At 45.2% G+C, this 19543-nt stretch overlaps 1 protein-coding gene across 2 annotated transcripts in view; it reads right to left on the bottom strand.

The window, feature by feature from the left end:
• The window catches only part of aig1 (androgen induced 1), a 153571-nt gene that overhangs the window by 52473 nt on the left and 81555 nt on the right, over positions 1-19543 (bottom strand). For both annotated transcript variants that reach the window (XM_087991111.1, XM_043695321.2), the window contains one exon: positions 3993-4108. In XM_087991111.1, the coding sequence (XP_087847237.1) occupies positions 3993-4108 (116 nt within the window). The remainder of the gene's footprint in view (positions 1-3992; positions 4109-19543) is intronic.

The raw sequence follows: 19543 nt of genomic DNA on the forward strand, positions 1-19543 counted from the left end.
CTCAGAGGGTTGTGAGTCTTTGTAACTACTTACCATGGAGAGCTGTGGGGGCAGAGTTCTTGTGTGTATTAAACACTAGGACTGACAGATTCTTGATCAGTTGGGGAATTTGAGGTTATAGACAATAGACAATAGGTTCAGGAGTAGGCTATTCGGCCCTTCGAGCCAGCACCACCATTCATTATGATCATGGCTGATCATCCACAATCAGTATCCTGTTCCTGCCTTTTCCCCATAACCTTTGATTCCACTATCTCTAAGAGCTCTATCCATCTCTTTCCTGAAAGTATCCAGAGACTTGGCCTCCATACCCTTCTGGGGCAGAGCATTCCATACATCCACAACTCTCAGGGTGAAGAAGTTTCTCCTCAACTCTGTTCTAAATGGCCTATCCCTTATGGTTACGGGGAAAGGGCAGGACAATGGATGTGAAGAGTGTTGGATCAGCCATGAATCTATTGATTGGCAGAGCCAGTTTGAGGGACCAAAAGGCCTACTCCTGTTCCGATTTCTTATGGTCTTATGATTTTTTTTTTAAATTGTTTGGCCAGCATTCATTGCCCACCCTTAATTTTCCAAAGAACTAATAAGAATTACGCATATGGTCTGGAGTCACATAAAGACTAGGCAAAGATGGCAGATTTCCTCCTCTGAGGAATGTTAGTGACTCAAAGCTGAAAGAACTGTTGGATGCTGTGAAAGAGAAAACATAAACAGAAATTGCTGGAAAAGCCCAGCAGGTCTGTGGAGAGAAATCAGAGTTGGCAGTTTGGGTCGGGTGACCCTTCCTCAATCAGATGGGTTTACTTGACAATATTATATGGTCATTACCGGGCCAGTCTATTCTAGATTTGCTTGAAGTCAAATTTTGCCAAGAGTCCTGGAGAAGTTGACTTCTCCACCTCCTGATGCTGCCTGGTTTGCATGGTCGGATTTGAACTCAAATCCCCTGAACATTGGCCTTAGGTTTTGGATTACTAGCTCTGTGACATTACCACTGCCAACCCCTCCACAATGTAGGCCAAATGATAATAACCACCAGAGTTTGGTCCTTCATTTCTACACTCAAACCTTTGGAATGAGGGCTGTACTCACAGCTTTCAGGCTCAGGTTTAAAGGTGCCACCAAGAGAGTCCAGCACATACAGACCATTAAAGGCTGATGACAGTGAGGCAAGTCTCCAACAGTGACATAACTGTAAGTAACATGTCACATGCTCTCAGCCCCTTCACAAACCTTTAGATTAGGAGCTGCACAGTGGTGCTCACCCTTGACATTGTCTGGGATGTCAAAGCTGGTTGGATTTATTACCCAAGATATTCACCATGTGACCTCTGACCTCTAACTGCCCCTCCCCTGTGCTTTACCCATTGGTTCTCCATTTGCTGAGAACAGACAGCTGAGGTCTCCCAGAGAGCGATATAAGCAGAGGACTCATCACAGACTGTTGAACCTTTAACTTAATTTAAACTAGAAAATAAAGGAATTAAGAAATACTTTAATGTTAACTTACTTTTTTTATTTTTCTACTTATTCTATGAAGGCAATGCTTAACGTTTAACTCTGTTTCTCTTACTACTTTAGAACATAGAACATAGAACAATACAGCGCAGAACAGACCCTTCTGCCCTCGATGTTGCACCGGCCTGTGAACTATTCTCAGCTCATCCCCCTACACTATCTCATCATCATCCATGTGCATATCTAAGGATTGTTTAAATCTCCCTAATGTGGCTGAGTTGACTACCTTAGCAGGTAGGGCACTCCACTCCCTTACCACTCTCTGCGTAAAGAACCTGCCTCTGACATCTGTCTTAAACCTATCACCCCTCAATATGTAGTTATGCCCTCTCATACATCATCCTAGGAAAAAGACTTCCACTGTCTACCCTATCTAATCCTCTGATCATCTTGTATGTCTCTGTCAAATCGCCCCTTAGCCTTCTTCTTTCCAATGAGAACAGACCCAAGTCTCTCAGCCTTTCTTCATAAGACCTTCCCTCCAGACCAGGCAACATCCTGGTAAATCTCCTCTGCACCTTTTCCAATGCTTCCACATCCTTCCTGTAATGGGGCGACCAGAACTGTACACAATATTCCAAGAGTGGCCGCACCAGTGTTTTGTATTCTTGCAGCATGATATTGTGGTTCCAGAACTCAATCTCTCTACCAATGAAACCTAACACACTGTATGCCTTCTTAACAGCACTATCCATCTGGGTGGCAACTTTCAGGGATCTATGCACATGGACTCCGAGATCCCTCTGCACATCCACACTACCAAGAATCTTTCCATTGACCCAGTACTCTGCCATCTTGTTATTCTTCCCAAAGTGCATCACCTCACATTTAGCTGCATTGAACTCCATTTGCCACCTCTCAGCCCAATTCTGCAGTTTATCCAAGTCCCCTGCAACCTGTACCATTCTTCCAAACTGTCCACCATTCCACCGACTTTAGTGTCGTCAGGAAATTTACTAGTCCATCCACCTATGCCTGCATCTAAGTCATTTATAAAAATGACAAACAGCAGTGGTCCCAAAACAGATCCTTGTGGCACACCACTAGTAACTGGACTCCAGACTGAATATTTTCCACCACCACTCGCTGCCTTCATTCAGAAAGCCAGTTTCTAATCTAAACTGCTAAATCACCCTCAATTCCATGCGTCTGCATTTTCTCCATCAGCCTACCATGTGAAACCCTATCAAAGGCTTTACTGAAGTCCATGTATACCACATCAACTGTCCTACCCACATCTACATGCTTGGTCACCTTCTCAAAAAACTCAATGAGGTTTGTGAGACATAACCTGCCCTTGACGAAACCATGTTGACTATCTGAAATCAAATTGTTGCTTGCTAGATGATTATAAATCTTATATCTCATAATCCTTTCCAAAACCTTTCCTACAACAGAAGTAAGGTTCATTGGTCTATAATTACCTGGGTCATCTCTGCTGCCCTTCTTGAACAAGGGCACAACATTTGCAATCCTCCAGTCCTCAGGTACTAAACCTGTAGACAATGATGCCTCAAATATCAAAACCAAAGGCTCTGCTATCTCCTCCTAGCTTCCCAGAGAATCCTGAGATTTTTGTACCTAGGTACCTTGGAACCTAAGATGGTGCCGTGTACTTTTCACTGTACTCTTGTACTTGAGTAAACGTGAGTGAAATAACTGCACAGAGGCTAGTGTCCCATCACTAAGTCAACCCTTTATTTTACTAGTGCACAGGGAGCTAGCTGTAGTGAGCCAGCTCAGAGTCAGCATTCAGTCTTCAGCTGGGGAGGTTCTAATCTCCTAGTAATATCAGTCACACAAAGGCTTTCCTCATTTGTCCAGATTAACAACCTCAAACAAGAACTTCATAATTAATCAGGCCAAAAAGGTCCCAATCACTACAGTGACAAAAAAAATCGACATCTAAGTTCTCATCATGCCGTGCCTGTAATGTGCCTTGACAATGTGATCAGTCCCTTTGGTACATAATTGGATGACTTTTCACACAATCAAAATATATCCCTCACAGTCCAATTACATGGCCTTCGAAAATGACCAAACTAAGATTGCTCAAAATAAAGAGGGAAATGAAAACGAGTTGTTTTAGTGTCTTGCATCCTGGCGGATTTTGTTTGCTTTTGCCAGGTTACTTGAGGAAGTGTCCTGAGTCAATCTTTAATTCCTGGATAATTCTTCAGCATTGACAACCTCCAGTAGCCCGTGAGCCGATGAAAACAGGAGTGGGAGAACGCAAAAAAAAAGTGTAGGAAAATTAGAGGGCTAAAAATATATGCAGTGACAGTTGTTTCTTGCTTTCTGCTGCAGATCACTGAAACATCGTTGGGGCTGAAGATGTAACTATAATTGAGCTTTCAGCTCAACTCAGGCACAGACGTGAACTGGTAATGACTGCCTTCATTGTATCCAAATATAGCAGCACATGACTCAACCATGATGTAAAAGCAATGCTGTTAAGTAAAACTACTTACCATAAAATATATCCAGTCGAAAAGATGCTAACTGCAGCCTGGCCTGACTTCCTGTTGGGATAATGATAATGTGTTGTCCTCATTTCAATTAGAATGAAGGGGAGGACTGTAGTGTGCTAGAGAGAGGGGGAAAAAAGACAAAAATGAGAAAGAAAGCGTGCTGTGTACAAAAACAAAAAAAGATACATGTATTAATTAGCAATTCAGGTCAACCATCCTAAAAATTGGAGAAAATACTTGTAAATGAGATGATTCTGATCAAATATTTGACAGTCCCTCCACAGCATACAACATAGACGGTGGTAATGTCACTTAGCGACCACAGAAACTCAGGCTAATGCTCTAGGGATGTGGGTTCAAATCCTACCACGGCACTTAAATTGAATTGATAAGTCCGGCCGAAAAAGTTGGTGTCAGTAATGGTGATTGTAAAAACTGTCATCAAATGGTGTGAACTCATCTGATTCATCATCGCAATGAAGGAACATTGACTCCCTGTTCTTGTGTACACGTGACTCCAGATACTCCAGATTTTTGTGTACACGTTGACACTTAATGGCCCCAGCAAGTCACTCAGTCATATCAGACTGTGGTTGTTTGAGAAAATGGCTCAGTCCCACCTTCTCACTAGGGATTGGCAGCTAATTCTGACTTTGTCAACAGATCCTACATCCGATGAAGATGGGAAAGCACTAATTCAATACAATACCTCATATCTGCCTCCCCTCTTCCCGAACTCTGGATGCTGGGGACAATTTGGGTAACCTAGCTTGGATTCTGATACAAATTTATATAATTGCATACTTTTTTTAAAAAAAATCCAACTTCAAATTTAGCCAGTTAGTGCAGGAAGGCAGCTTTAACAGGTGTGAAAGCAAACAAGCCAAAAAAATGAAGGTCAAATCTCTGAGCATTGTCAAAATGAACAAGAAAGTTTATTGTTGTTTACTGGCATGCCAAACTATTTTTGACAGGCAGTAATTACACTCCAGGCACAACTCACGTAGCACTTCCCATTAACCGCCCACCACACAATAACAGGCAATAAAACCACCTTGAGGATGTACAGTGAACTCAAAAGTAGAAACTACAACAGTTAGTAACTTGAAGTAAAAACAGAAAATGTTGAAAAATGCACAGCAGGCATTTTGAAGAGAGTAAGTTGAAAAATTAATTGGGAGATGCGGGCATTGTCTGTTAAGAAGGTGAGGGAGATCTACCTTCTTAAACCACTGTAGTCCACCCATAGTGCTGCGGGGAGGGAGCCAGGATTTTCAGCCAGCAACAATGATATATTTCCAAGTCAGGGTGGTGCATGGCTTGGAAGGGAGTTTGCAGGCTGTTCCCATGTATCTGCTGCCCTTGACTTTTCCCTAGAATGGGGGATTTCAAGACAAAGGGGCACATTTTTAAGATGAGAGAAGAGAGATTTAAAAATACACAGGGGAGCAAACCTTTTACACAGAGGGTTGTTCATGTGTGGAATGAACTTCCTGAGGAAGTGGTGGGTGTATTTGGATAAGTACATGAATAGGAAAGGGTTTGGAGGGATATGGGCCAGGAGCAGGCAGGTGGGACTAGTTTAGTTTGGGATTGTGTTTGACGTGGACTAGTTGGACTAAGGGTGTGTTTCCACGCTGTCTGACTCTGTGGGGGTGGAAGGTACTGTCCAAGATTTTTAAAAACATCCCCAGAATTAAGATTAAGCTGAGTGGTTTGTAATTGCTGGATTAGTCTCTCATTGTACACCAGTAATTCTCTGGTTCTCCGGCACTATCTCTGAACCCTTAGAGCGTGCTTTAAACCAGCGGCAATGAAATGAAGATAAGTTTGTTCAGCTTTTCAGTGGGTGCTGAATGAAGTCAGGGTGATCAGCGGGAAATGGGAGGATGGGGGAGTTAGTGTGGGAAAAAGTTCTCCTGATTAGAAACCCTTAATATCGCAGAAGATCCAGAACACCTGGGGAATAAAATACATCCTCATAACCCTTCCACTGCCTTTATAATGGATAATTCGAGATTCATTGCAGAATTTCACCCATGATAATTTAGTTGCCATTGACAAACTAACTTGTCGATAATAATTGTCACTCTCAAGATGTTTCCACTCCAGTCATTTTCTAAGCTTGCCTTTCATGGGTCAAAACAAGCTGAATTCCTTTTCAGAAATTACACACCAAAAACACATGAAGTCATTGCTGGTGTGTATTAGGTTACTGTGTATATTAACAAAACTCATGGGATTCATTAACGTCAAAACATTACCAGGTGGCTCTGGCACGCCAGTACGCTATTAGAATAGAAGTACGAGGGAATAGGGTTCTGAAGTTGTGCTTCCCCCAGTGGCTGAATTTCTCTCCTCATCCAGCGTTGAACAAGGGAGGCATTGAGTGACATTCAGGATAATGCATCCACTGGGGAACTAAGGGAAGATCAGAAAACAACGCAGTTCTCTACCTCCATCAAAGACCTTCTCACCAAAGAGAATGGACACACTGGTAAATGTTCAATCCCTGAGCTCACCCACTAAAACCCTTTTCTGATTTAAACATATTTCTTTGTAAATTTCACTCCTTTGGAGGGATATAAGTACTCAATGCAACAGAAAGGATGCCTCAACATTAGGCCGTTCAGCCCGGATGGTCCATGCTGGTGATTGATCTCTACTGGTCTTGTATCCTTCACCATCTCATGCCCTCTGTGTACCTTTCTGCCTTCATCTGCTTATGCAGATTTTCCATAAATGCATCCACTTTCGTAATGTCAAGCACAGCTGGGGTGGGGTGGGGGGAGGTGGTTGCGGTGTGTGTGTGGTGGGGGTAGTATCTCGTTCCAAATTCACATCATTATCCAGATAAAGGTGTTTCACTTTGAGTCACAGAGTCATAGAGATGTACAGCATGGAAACAGACCCTTCAGTCCAACCCGTCCATGCCGACCAGATATCCCAACCCAATCTAGTCCCACCTGCCAGCACCCGGCCCATATCCCTCCAAACCCTTCCTATTCATATACCCATCCAAATGCCTCTTAAATGTTGCAATTGTACCAGCCTCCACCACTTCCTCTGGCAACTCATTCCATACGCGTACCACTTTCTGTGTGAAAAAGTTGCCCCTTAGGTGTCTTTTATATCTTTCCCCTCTCACCCTAAACCTCTAGTTTTGGACTCCCCAACCCCAGGGAAAAGACTTTGACTATTTACCGTATCCATGCCCCTCATAATTTTGTAAACCTCTATAAGGTCACCCCTCAGCCTCCGACGCTCCAGGGAAAACAGCCCCAGCCTGTTCAGCCTCTCCCTATAGCACAGATCCTCCAACCCTGGTAACATCCTTGTAAATCTTTTCTGAGCCCTTTCAAGTTTCACAACATCTTTGCGATGGGAAGGAGACCAGAATTGCATGCAATATTCCAACAGTGGCCTCACCAATGTCTTGTACAGCCGCAACATGACCTCCCAATTGAATTTCTCTGTGGATTTATTAGTGAGAATCCCATGTTGGTTTTTGTGCACGTTGGGAAGATGTCAAGGAAAGAAGCAAGAAGGCAAGAAGCAGAGCTGACAAAGAAACCAGAAAACCATCCTGCAAGGGAGACTTGCAGAGAATGCATCTGAGAGGATATGGAGCAATCACCCCCAAAGGCTTGCAGATTCTGTTTCTGAATTCACACAACTCACAGAGTACACATCTGTTTTCTTCACGCAGTACAAAAGTGCTGCAGAATTTCCTGATGTCTTCAGACGACCACAGAGTCTGATTGCTATCTGCGATCATTATCTCCTGAGCTGGGGCAATCGCTCAAAAGAAAATTGCACCCTTGAGTGTCGAATTGGTGTGTTACTCTTGCACGGAACCCCTTGTGGTTTCCTCAGATCAAGTGTACTGTTAACCATCCTGGGAGGAACACACCCAAACATAGACAAGGATAAACACATTCTAAATGTAAGCGCACTCATTTTCTTCACGGCTGCTCAGTTTACTAGCTGGTATAAAAAGACCACCTTCGACATTGCAATAAAATCTCCTTGGCTTTATAAACAAGGTGTGTCACAATCACATTAATGCCAGAAAATACGCAGCAACCTTGCCATGATTTCACTGACGGCTCAGGTCCACTTTGGTAAGAACCATGAACTTGGAACTTGCTAAGTGGCCCGAGCACATGGAAATATATTTTTCAGTTCCTTTGGCGTTGTTCAGTCAAATTCCCAGATCTCGCTCCCTAACAGAAATGTGGATGTATCTACACCTCAATGGACAGCAGCTGTTTCAAGGAAGTGCTCATCATCACTTTCTCCAGGGCTAATTAGGATGGACAAGACCTGTTGGCCCAGCCGGGGCACCCACAAAATCACTGAGAAAGTCATCAGCTCCCAATTTCAAACTAAGCCTCCTGAAGGTGAGTAATGGTGAGTCTGTTTGCCCTGGCCAGATAGAACAGAAGAACATAAGAACTAAGAGCAGGAGTAGGCCATCTGAACTGTTGAGCCCGCTCCGCCATTCAATATGGTCGTGGATGATCTTACTGTGGACTCACCTCCACTTACTCATCTGCTCACCAACCCTTAATTCCTTTACTGTTCAAAAATCTATCTATCTTTGTCTTGAATACATTCAATGAGGTAGGCTCAACTGGGCAGGGAATTCCACAGATTCACAACCCTTTGGGTGAAGAAGTTCCTCCTCAACTCAGTCCTAGGTCCTGAATGAAGCATTTCTGATGAAGGACTTATGCCCAAAAGGTCCTCGGATGCTGCCTGATCTGCTGGGCTTTGCCAGCGCCACACGTTTGGACTCTGATCTCCAGCATCTGCAGTCCTCACTTCCTCTCAGTCTTGAATCTGCTCCCCCTTGTTTCGAGGCTATGCCCCTTTGTTCTAGTTTCACCCACCAGTGGAAACAACCTCCCTGCTTTGATCTTATCTATTCCTTTCATAATTTTATCTGTTTCTATAAGATCCCCACTCATTCTTCTCAATTCCAATGAATATAGTTCTAGTCTACTCAATCTCTCCTTATAAACCAACCCTCTCAACTCTGGAATCAACCTAGTGAATCTCCTCTGCACTCCCGCCAGTGCCAGGACATCCTTTCTCAAGTAAGGAGACCAAAACTGTGCACAGTACTCCAGGTGTGGCCTCACCAGTACCTTGTATATCTGCAACATAACCTCCCTGCTTTTAAACACCATCCCTCTAGCAATGAAGGCCAATATTCCATTTGCCTTCTTTATTACCTGCTGCACCCGCAAACCAACATTTTGTGTTTCACGCACAGGACGCCAAGGTCCCTCTGCACAGCAGCATGCTGCAATAACTTCTGAATAAGGACCATTTAGGATTTAGATGGCCAGAAATTTCTTCAATGTAGACAAACAGGAGGCTGGGAGAACACAGCAAGCCAGGCATCATCAGGAGGTGGAGAAGTCAATGTTTCGGGTGTAACCCTTCTTCAGGACTGGGAGTGGGTGTAGGGGGGAGCTGCAGATAAAGGGGATGGTGGAGGCAGATGAAGTGGGGATAGATGAAGACAGGTAGAGGGTATGGTCTGGTTGGTCGATGGGAAGAATGAATCTGGTTGATGGCTGGGAGCAGTCGAAGAAAGGGAGCCAGGGGATGGGAAGGGAGGTTATTTAAAATTGGAGAACTCAACATTGAGTCCTTCAGTCTGCAGTCTGCTCAGGTGGAAAATGAGGTGTTCCTCCTCCAATTTTGGCAATGGAGGAAGCTGAGGATAGTCATGTTAGAAAAGGAGTGGGAAGGGGAATTAAAATCAACGGTGACTGGGAGGTCCGGTCGGCACCTGGGGGCCTGACTGAGATGCTCGGTGAACTGTTGTCTCAATTGACATTTATTCTCCCTGATATAGAGAAGACCATATCAGAAGCACCTGATGAAGTGAACTAGGTTGGAAGAGAGGCAGGTGAGAGCTCTTCTCACCTGGGAGGGCTGTTTGGGACTCTGGATGGAGGTGAGGGGAGTGGTGTGCTGGCAGGTTTTGCTACTTTTCGGGTTGCAGGGGAAGGTACCTGGGGGTTCGGGGGGAGAGTGGCACAAACCAAGGACTGTCAAAGGGAACGGTCCTTGTGGAAGGCAGAGACGGGTGGAGAGGGGAAGGTGTTCTTGGTGGTGGGGTCTAGTTGGAATTGGCAAAAGTTTTTTAAGGATGATGCATCAGATGTGGAGACTGGTGGGTTAGTTGGTGATGTCAAGGGATCCTCTGTCTTTATTGCATTTAGACGGGGGTTTTGAGCAATGGAACAGGGAATGGAGGTGCCGAGGTGGAAGGCTGACTGGATGACAGAGTGGGGAAAAGTGTGTTGTTCGAAATAGGTGGACATCTGGGATGCTTGGGAGTGGAATGTCTCCTCGTCCAAGCAGATGTGGCAGAAGTGGAGGAATTGGAAGAACAGGATGTAGTGCTTACAGGATATTGGGTGGGATGAGATATAGTCCAGGTAGTTATGGGAGTCTGTGGGTTTATAGTAAACATACGTCTGGAGACTGTCACTGGAGATGGAAATGGAGGGGTCAAGAAAGGGGAGGGAGGCGCCCAAGATGGGCCAAGTAAATTTGAGGGGGGGGGGTGGAAGTTGTGGGCGAAGTCGATGAACTGCTCCAGTTCAGCCTGGGTGCAGCACGCTACGCTGATGCAGTCATCGATGTAATGGCGGAAGATTTGGGGAAGAGTACCTGTGCTTCAATGTCAAATATGCGAATCTTTGAAATTCTTTGTCCTAGAGAGGTGCCAGATGCTGCTTATCCTCCTTCTTCAAACAGGATTTGTTGAAGCTTTGGATACGAAGAAAATTAGGGGCTATTGGGAGAGGACGAGGATGTGCAATTGAAGAGAGATGATCAGCCACAATTGCTTTGAACAGTGGGCCAGTCTACTCCTGTTTCTATTTCCTTGTTCTTATCACCTGTCCCGTTCCCAGATGGTGAAATCTGGGTAAAACAATGGAGGTCTCCAGCAAACCTGGTTCAAAAACTTGTGGCTGTCTGGAATGGAGCTGCTGGTGATATTATGGGGTCAGCTTGGAGGCCGAACAGCCTGACAAAGAAAAAGATCAACACAGCACATGAACAGACCCTTCAGCCCACCAAAACTGCGCCAACATATGACACCTTGCTAAAATTAAAAGCCTTTTGCCTCCATATGGTCCATATCCGTGTCTATTCAAGTATCTGTCAAGATGTTTCTTAAACATTGCTATTGTATCTGTTTCCACCACCACCTCCGCACATTTAGCCCCCACTGTATAAAAAAACTGGCTCTCATGTCTCTTTTAAACTTTCCCCTCCTTTACCTTAAACTTTAAACTCAAGTAATTGACATTTCTACCCTGGGTAAAAGACTCTAGCTACCCATTCTATCCATGCCTCCCATAATTTTGTGAACTTCTTTCGGGCCGACCTCCTCAGCTTTCGATGTTCAAGTGAAAACAAACCACATTTGTCCAATCTCACCTCAAAGTGAATGTCCACCAAACCAGGCAACATCCTGGGAAACCTATTCTGTACCCTTTCCAAAGCCTCCACATCATTCTGATAGTGTGGTAAACAGAACTGTACACAGTATTCCACATGTGGGCCTAACTGAAGTTCGATATAGCTGAGCGACAAGTGGAACGCTGTAATTAGATTACTTACAGCGTGGAAACAGGCCCTTCGGCCTAATAAGCTCACACCGACCCTCCAAAGAGCAACCCACCCAGACCCATTCCCCTACATTTACCCCTTCACATAACACTACGAGCAATTTAGCATAACCAATTCACCTAACTTGCACATCTTTGGACTGTGGGAGGAAACCGGAGCACTCAGAGGAAACCCACACAGACATGGGGAGAATGTGCAAACTCCACACAGACAGTTGCCTGAGGCGGGAATTGAACCTGGGTCTCTGGCGGTGTGAGGCAGCAGTGCTAACCACTGAGCCACCGTGCCGTCCCTCTATTTCCTGCTGATGAAGATAGAATCCCTATAGAATCCCATTCAGCCCAACACACCCACACCAACCTTCCGAAGAGTATCAAACCCAGACCCATTCCCCTACCCTATCATGCCACATTTACCCCTGACTAGCCTACGTGACCCTGAACACTATGGACAATTTAGTATGGCCAGTTCACCTCATCCGCATATCTTTGGATTGTGGGAGAAAACCGGAGCACCCAGAGGAAACCCAAGCAGACACAGGGTGAATGCGCTCTCTCCACACAGAGAGTCGCCCAGGCTGGAATTGAACCCGGGTCCCTGGCACTGTGAGACAGCATTGCTAATCACAGACCCAATGTGCCATCCTAGAACAGTATCAATTCACTGTCATAATTTTCTGCCCTGTACTCATGGCTAGCCAGGGATCTTTCAAGTGCAGCAGGCAGTGAAGAAGGCAAGTGGCATGTTAGCCTCCACAGCGAGAGATTTTGGGAACAGGACCTTGCTGCAATTGTATAGGGCCTTAGTGAAGCCATACCTAGAGTACTGTGTGCAGTCCTGGTCTCCTATTCCTGTTCTGGCGATGGAAATAGTGCAACAAATGTTCACCGAACTGATTCCTGGGATGTATGATAAGATATACTGACATATGAAAAGAGATTGAATTGCTTAGGATTATATTCACTGGAGTTTCAAAGGATGAGTTGGGCGGTATTCCATGGAAACCTACAAAATTCTAACAGGATTCAACAGGGTACATGTAGGAAGAATGTTCTCAATGACCAGGGGAGTCCAGTACCATAGGATAGCTTAGGATTGAGATGAAGAGAAATTTCTTCAGCCTGTGTCACAGAAAGTGGTTGAGGCAAAAACATTAAATGCTTTTAAGGAGTTTAATACATATAGTTCTTAGGGCTAAAGGATCAAAGAGTATGGAAAGAAAGTAGGAACAGGGAACTGAGTTGGATGGGCAGCTGTGATCAGATTGAACAACAGAGCATGCTCGAAGGGCCGAATGGTCAAATCCTGCTCCTATTTTCGATGTGGAGAAAGTGAGGACTGCAGATGCTGGAGATCAGAGCTGAAAAATGTGTTGCTGGAAAAGCGCAGCAGGTCAGGCAGCATCCAAGGAACAGGCGAATCGACGTTTCGAGCATAAGCCCTGAAGAAGGGCTTATGCACAAAACAATGATTCTCCTGCTCCTCGGATGCTGCCTGACCTGCTGCGCTTTTCCAGCAACACATTTTTAACCTATTTTCGATGTGTCTATGTAAGGAGTTCCCAAGATTATGGGAGGCATGGATAGAATGGATAGCTGGAGTTTTTTTTTCCCCAGGTAGAAATGTCAATTACTGAAGTTAAAGGTCTGTGTTATGGCTTATTATCAAGATAGACCACGAAAGTGGCACACAGCCATTTTCTTGTGAATGACAATATTAAGGAGGATTTATATACTTTTCAGAACTTCCTGCACTCTATCTCACACTTTCCACAAGTTATGGTGAAGCAAGGGAGGTTACGGTGAAAGTGAATGGAGAGAGTCAACACTATGAAGGGTTTTGATAGGATTTAAGGAAAACTTATTTCCACTTGTGGGAGGGCTGATAGCCAAAGACTGGAGATGGTTAGCAAACCAAAAGCTGGGGTGAGGGAGGTGCAGAGAGCTGAGGAGAATTGTTTAATGTATTGCCTGGAAAGACCGTGATGGCAGAGATTTAGTAACTTCAAGAGGGAATTAGGTAAACACTCAAAATAAAAGATTGTGGAGCCATTAAAGGCATGAAACTGATTGGAGAGGTCTTTAAAAGAGCTCTCCCAGTGCTGTTTGATTCTGCAGTCTTTATTTTGAGACAGATGTCCACATGAATACAAAACGATGAGGATTCTGTAGACCTCTGGTAAGATGGTGGTGAAGTCGGACATTCCAGGCGGAGTTCCTCTGCTCTGCCCATTCTTGTTCTTTATTCTCCTTCCTCTTTCCTCCCTTCTCTCCATCCTCTCGGCCTTGGACAGCCAGACCCAGTCTCCGAAGGGGGGTTAGCGGAGACACCAGTGGCTGGAGCAGGGACGCCAGTGACCAGTGGCCCAGTGCGGAGCATGGTAGCAGCCAGTGGTCAGACCACATTGAGGCCCCCTGCGCTGGTCTGCTGCAGAGAACCTTTGGAGAGAGACTGCGATGTTTGTCTTTTTAAATTTGCTTCTTATTTCTCTGACCTATGGTTATACTGTGTACAGTGTGTGGTACTGGAAAAGCACAGTAGGTGAGGCAGCTTCCGAGGAGCAGGAGAATCGACATTTCGAGCAAGGAAATCCTGATGAAGGCCTTATGCCCGAAACATCGATTTTCCTGCTCCTCGGATGCTGCCTGACCTGCTGTGCTTTTCCAGCATCACACTCTCAACTCTGATCTCCAGCGATCCTCACTTTCTCTTTATACTGTGTACAGTCGGTTCTGATATAACTCATGTTTCTTCATCACAAATTGGATTAAACGCGATTGAAGAATGTAGACCGTTATTTATAAATGTGAACTTTCTTTACCTGTATTGGCTATAACGCGATTCCAACCCCATTGGTTTAAATGGGGCAGCTATTGCACAGTTTTTTCAATTAGATTAGATTACATTACAGTGTGGAAACAGGCCCTTCGGCCCAACAAGTCCACACCGACCCGCCAAAGCGAAACCTACCCATACCCCTACATTTACCCCTTACCTAACACTATGGGCAATTTAGTATGGCCAATTCACCTGGCCCTGCACATCTTTTGGACTATGGGAGAAAACCGGAGCACCCGGAGGAAACCCACGCAGACACGGGGAGAACGTGCAAACTCCACACAGTCAGTCGCCTGAGGCGGGATTTGAACCCGGGTCTCTGGCGCTGTGAGGCAGCAGTGCTAACCACTGTGCCACCGTGCCGCCCACATTACGTGAGAACAGAATTATTGCATTGTATCAGAGCTGGCTCTGTAGCTGTAATGTAACCTCTTTTCGCCATTTCTCTATTCTGTGACTGAGGATTGTAACCTTGGTATTCTGTACCTAAGACAGCTCTGTGGATGACAACTTCTACACATTTCACTGTTCTCATCGAGGTACGTGTGACAATAAAGCTAATTCAATTCAGTTCAGAAGGGGAAGCCTTCTGGCAGAACAACCCATCTCCTTTCTCTCTATCAACTGCTTTGACAGTTCATGAGAAGTGGATGCAGGAAGGAGGAAAGCAAAGGGTAAAATCTTGTACTTCCTCTAGCTTGCTGTACTGAGTGGCCTCAGTATGTTTTATCAACACTTCGGGTCCCCTGAGCCTGTTCTGTTTGGAAATTCCTAGGAATGTTTGGCAAAAGACGCACTGCGCAAAGTTGACTTTGGGAAGCCTCAGGATGAGCCAGGCTGAGCAGAGCAGAGGCTTCCAGCAGTCAGTGCGCATTCTCAAGTCAGGACTTGGCACTGAGGAACATTCTTGTGCAAAACACACAACTTGGAGTTGAAACTCATCACATTGAAAACGAATCTTAAGCAGACAGATCAGAAATCGCCCCAGCACTCTGTGTCCTGAAGTTAATTGCTACTTGCCAGAAGATAACAAAGAACATTGATGACAACAAGAAGATGACAGTCTGTAAAAAGACTGTAAAAACGTATTGTGTCCACTTCTGGGTGCCCTGTTATAGGAAGGATATTATCAAGCTGGAGAGGATTCAGAAAAGATTTACCGGGATGTTGCTGGGTCTGGAGGGTTTGTGATGAGGAGAGGCTGGACAGGCTGGGACCTTTTTCACTTGAGCATAGGTAGTTGAGGGGTGACCTTGTAGAGGTTTGTAAAATCATGAGGGATATAGATAAGGTGAAAGGCAGGTGGCAGATTTCCAGACGAGGGGGCATATTTTAAGGTGAGAGGAGAAAGATTTAAAAAAAAGACATTAGAGACATTTTTTTACACAGAGAGTGGGTCATCTCTGGAATCAACTTCCAGAGGAAGTGGTGGATGCTGGTACAATTACAACATTTAAAAGACATTTGGATAGGTACATGGAAAGGAAAGGTTTGGAGGGATATAGACAAAGCACAGGTGGATGGGGCTAGTTCAGTTTGGGATTTAGTCGGCATTGACTGGTTGGACCGAAGGGTCTGTTTCCGTGCTCTATGGCTCAATGACTCATTTTGCCATGAAAAGAGGGAAAATCTCTGAAAGGTCCTGCTGTATTAGAACGTGTGATAAACAATACTTTCTTCATTCATAAAATACATTAAGCATAGAATCCCTACAGTGTGGAAGCAGGCCATTTGGCCCATCAAGTCCATACCGAACTTTTGAAGAGATCCCACCCAGACCCACGTATCCCAAGGCCAATCCACCTAACCTGCACATCTTTGAACCAGAGCGCCTGGAGGAAACCCATGCAGACACAGGGAGAATGTGCAAATTCCTGTGATCTTCACCTTGAACTGTCAAAAAGGATTCAAAAACCTGAAGGATGAAACATTTTCAGCTCAGTGGGGAAAGAGTCAGGCAATGGAACTAATTTTGTTGATATTTCGAAGAGCCAGTCTAGGCAGGATGGGCCAGATGGTTATCTGCTGAACTGCATCATTTGCAAAGAGGTGGATTATAACGAGGAGCCTTAAAGTAGGAGCATGGGGTTTAAGGAGGTAGCTGAGAGTCTAGGCAAATGGAGTTATGGTCACCAGTAATGCTGCAGGAGGTGGGCGATGTGCGGGGAAGAGGGTAATCACCCAGTCTAGCCTCGGGTATAAGTCATTTGTGCAATATGGGGGTGCATGGGTGATACGGCCCTCCACCATGCAAGGATCTGGGAAACTATGGTCACAGAAAGTGGGAGAACCCAAGGCTCCCCTCATGGCCAATATGCGGAATGGGCAGCACGGTGGTTCAGTGGTTAACACTGCTGCCTCATAGCGCCAGGGACCTGGGTTCGATTCCAGCCTCGGGTGACAGTCTGTGTGGAGTTTACACATTCTCCCCCTGTCTGTGTGGGTTTCTTCCCTGTGCTCCAGTTTCCTCCCACAATCCAAAGATGTGCAGGTCAGGTGAATTGGCCATGCTAAATTGCCCCATAGTGTTCAGGGATATGTAGGCGAGATGTAGTCAGGTGTAAACGTAGAGCAATAGGTTCAGGGAATGGGTCTGGGTGGATTACTCTTTGGTGAGTCAGTGTGGACTCATTGGGCTGAATGGCCTGTTTCTGCACTGTAGGGATTCTATGGACTCTATGGGTAACTACTGACAAAGTTACTTGCTGTTCTGCCATCACAGAAGCAGTGCAGAAATTAACAAACAGGTGCTGTTTCAAGAACAGGATGTGAGCCAACTCGACGACTGACGGTATGCTGACCTCACACCCCCACAGCCTGCCTAACAGTTTTCACCAATGTAAGTGTTTATGCTGAGCGGTAAACCTCCAGGCTAGTGCATCCAGCTGGGAGATGGGAATAACAACGTGGGAAGTGTGAGGTAATGCTCTTTGGTAGGAAGAAGACAGGCATGAGCTATTTTCTAAATAGGGGAAGGCTTCAGAAAATTGAGGCACAAAGGGGCTTGGCAGCACAGGTTGAGAATTCTCTTCAGGTTAACAGGCAGGTTCAGTCAGCAGTTAGGAAAGCAACTGCAATGTTAGCATTTATTTAATTCAATTCAAGAGCAGAAATGTACTGCTGAGGCTGTACAAAGCTCTGGTCAGACTGCAGTTGATATATTGTGAGCAGTTTTTGGGTCCCACATCTATTGATGTACTGGCATTGGAGAGAATCCAGAGGAAGTTTCCAAGAATGATCCCAGGGATGAAGGGCTTGTCATATGAAGAGTGGTTGAGGACCCAATGAAGTTTAGTCGGATGAAGAGGGAGATCATTGAAGCTTACAGAATATTGAGAGGCCTGGATAGAGTAGACATGGAGAAGATGTTTCCATTAATAGGAGAGACTCGGAATCAAAGGCATAACCCTAGAGTGAAGGGACATCCCTTTAGAACTGAGATGAGGAGGAATTTCTTTAGCCAGAAGATGGTGAATCTGTGGAACCCATTGCTGCAGAAGGCTGTGGATGCTAAGACTCTGAATATATTTAAGACAGATAGATAGGTTCTTGAGTGGTAAGGGGATCAAAGGTTACGGGCAGAAGGCAGGGAAATGAGGTTAAGAAACTATCAGCCATGAGCCATGGTGAAGCAGACATGATGGGCTGAATGGCCTAAATCTGCTCTTATATCTTATGGTCTTATGGAAACACACGGTCAGGCAACATTCCTTTGTGCATGGGAAATCATGTCTCGTGAACTTTTAGATTAGGTTCCCTACAGTATTGAAACAGGCCCTTCGACCCAACAAGTCCACACCGACCCTCTGAAGAGTAACCCACCCAGACCCATTCCCCTATATTTACCCCTGACTAATACACCTACCACAATGGGTAAATTAGCGTGGCCAATTCACCTAACCTTCATATCTTTGGATTGTGGGAGCAAACTGGAGCACCCGGAGGAAACCCACGCAGACACGGGGAGATGTGCAAACTCCACACAAACAGTCACCCGGGGCAGGAATCGAACCTGGGTCCCTACTGCTGTGAGGCAGCAGTGCTAACCACTGAAGAAGTGACAAAGAAGACTAGTGAAGGCAGAGCGGTGGACATTAACTACATGGACTTCAGCAAGGGGATTGACAAGATTCCTCATGGTAGACTGATTAGCAATGTTAGATCACATGGAGAGCTAGCCACTTGAATACAAAATTGGCTTGAAGGTAGAAGATAGAGGGTGGTGATGGAGGATTGCTTTTCAGTCTGGAGGCCTGTGACCAGCAGTGTGCCACAAGGATTGGTGCAGGGTCCATTGCTTTTTGTCATTTATATAAATGATTTGTATGTGAACATAGGGGATATAGCTAGTAAGTTTGCAGATGACACCAAAATTGAAGATGTAGTGGACAGTAAAGAAGGTTACCTCAGAGTGCAATGGGATCTTGATCAGATAGGCTAATGGGCTGAGGAGTGGCAGGTGTAGTTTAATTTAGATAAATGTGAGTTGCTGCATTTTGGAAAGGCAAATCAGGGTAGGACTTGCATACTTAATAGTAAGTTCCTGAGGAATGCTGTCGAATAAAGAGACCTTGGAGTGCAGGTTCATAGTTCCTTGAAAGTGGAGTCACAGGTAGTCACAGGGCAGTGAAGAAGGCATTTGGTACACTTGCCTTTGTTGGTCAGGGCATTGATTATAAGAGTTGGAAGGTCATACTGTGCCCCTGCTGGACATTGGTTTGGAGAAAGTGAGGATTGCAGATGCTGGAGAGTCAGAGGCGAAAAGTGTGGCATGGGAAAAGCACAGCGGGTCAGGCAGTATCCGAGGAGCAGGAAAGTTGATATTGGTTAGGAATTGGTTAGTATTCAATTTTGGAATACTGCATTCAGTTCTGGTCTCCTTGCTACAGGAAAGATGTTGTTAAACCTGAAAGTGTTTACAAGAATGTTGCCAGGGTTGGAAAGTTGGAGCTATTGGGAGAGACTGATTGGCTGGGGCTTTTCTCCCTGGAGTGTAGGAGGCTATGGGCTGATCTTATAGAGGTTTATAAAATCATGAGTGGCATGGA

Source organism: Chiloscyllium plagiosum, unplaced genomic scaffold (genome assembly GCF_037043375.1).
Source record: "Chiloscyllium plagiosum isolate Xiang-an unplaced genomic scaffold, Cpla_swu_hap1 HiC_scaffold_10, whole genome shotgun sequence".
NCBI lineage: Eukaryota > Metazoa > Chordata > Chondrichthyes > Orectolobiformes > Hemiscylliidae > Chiloscyllium > Chiloscyllium plagiosum.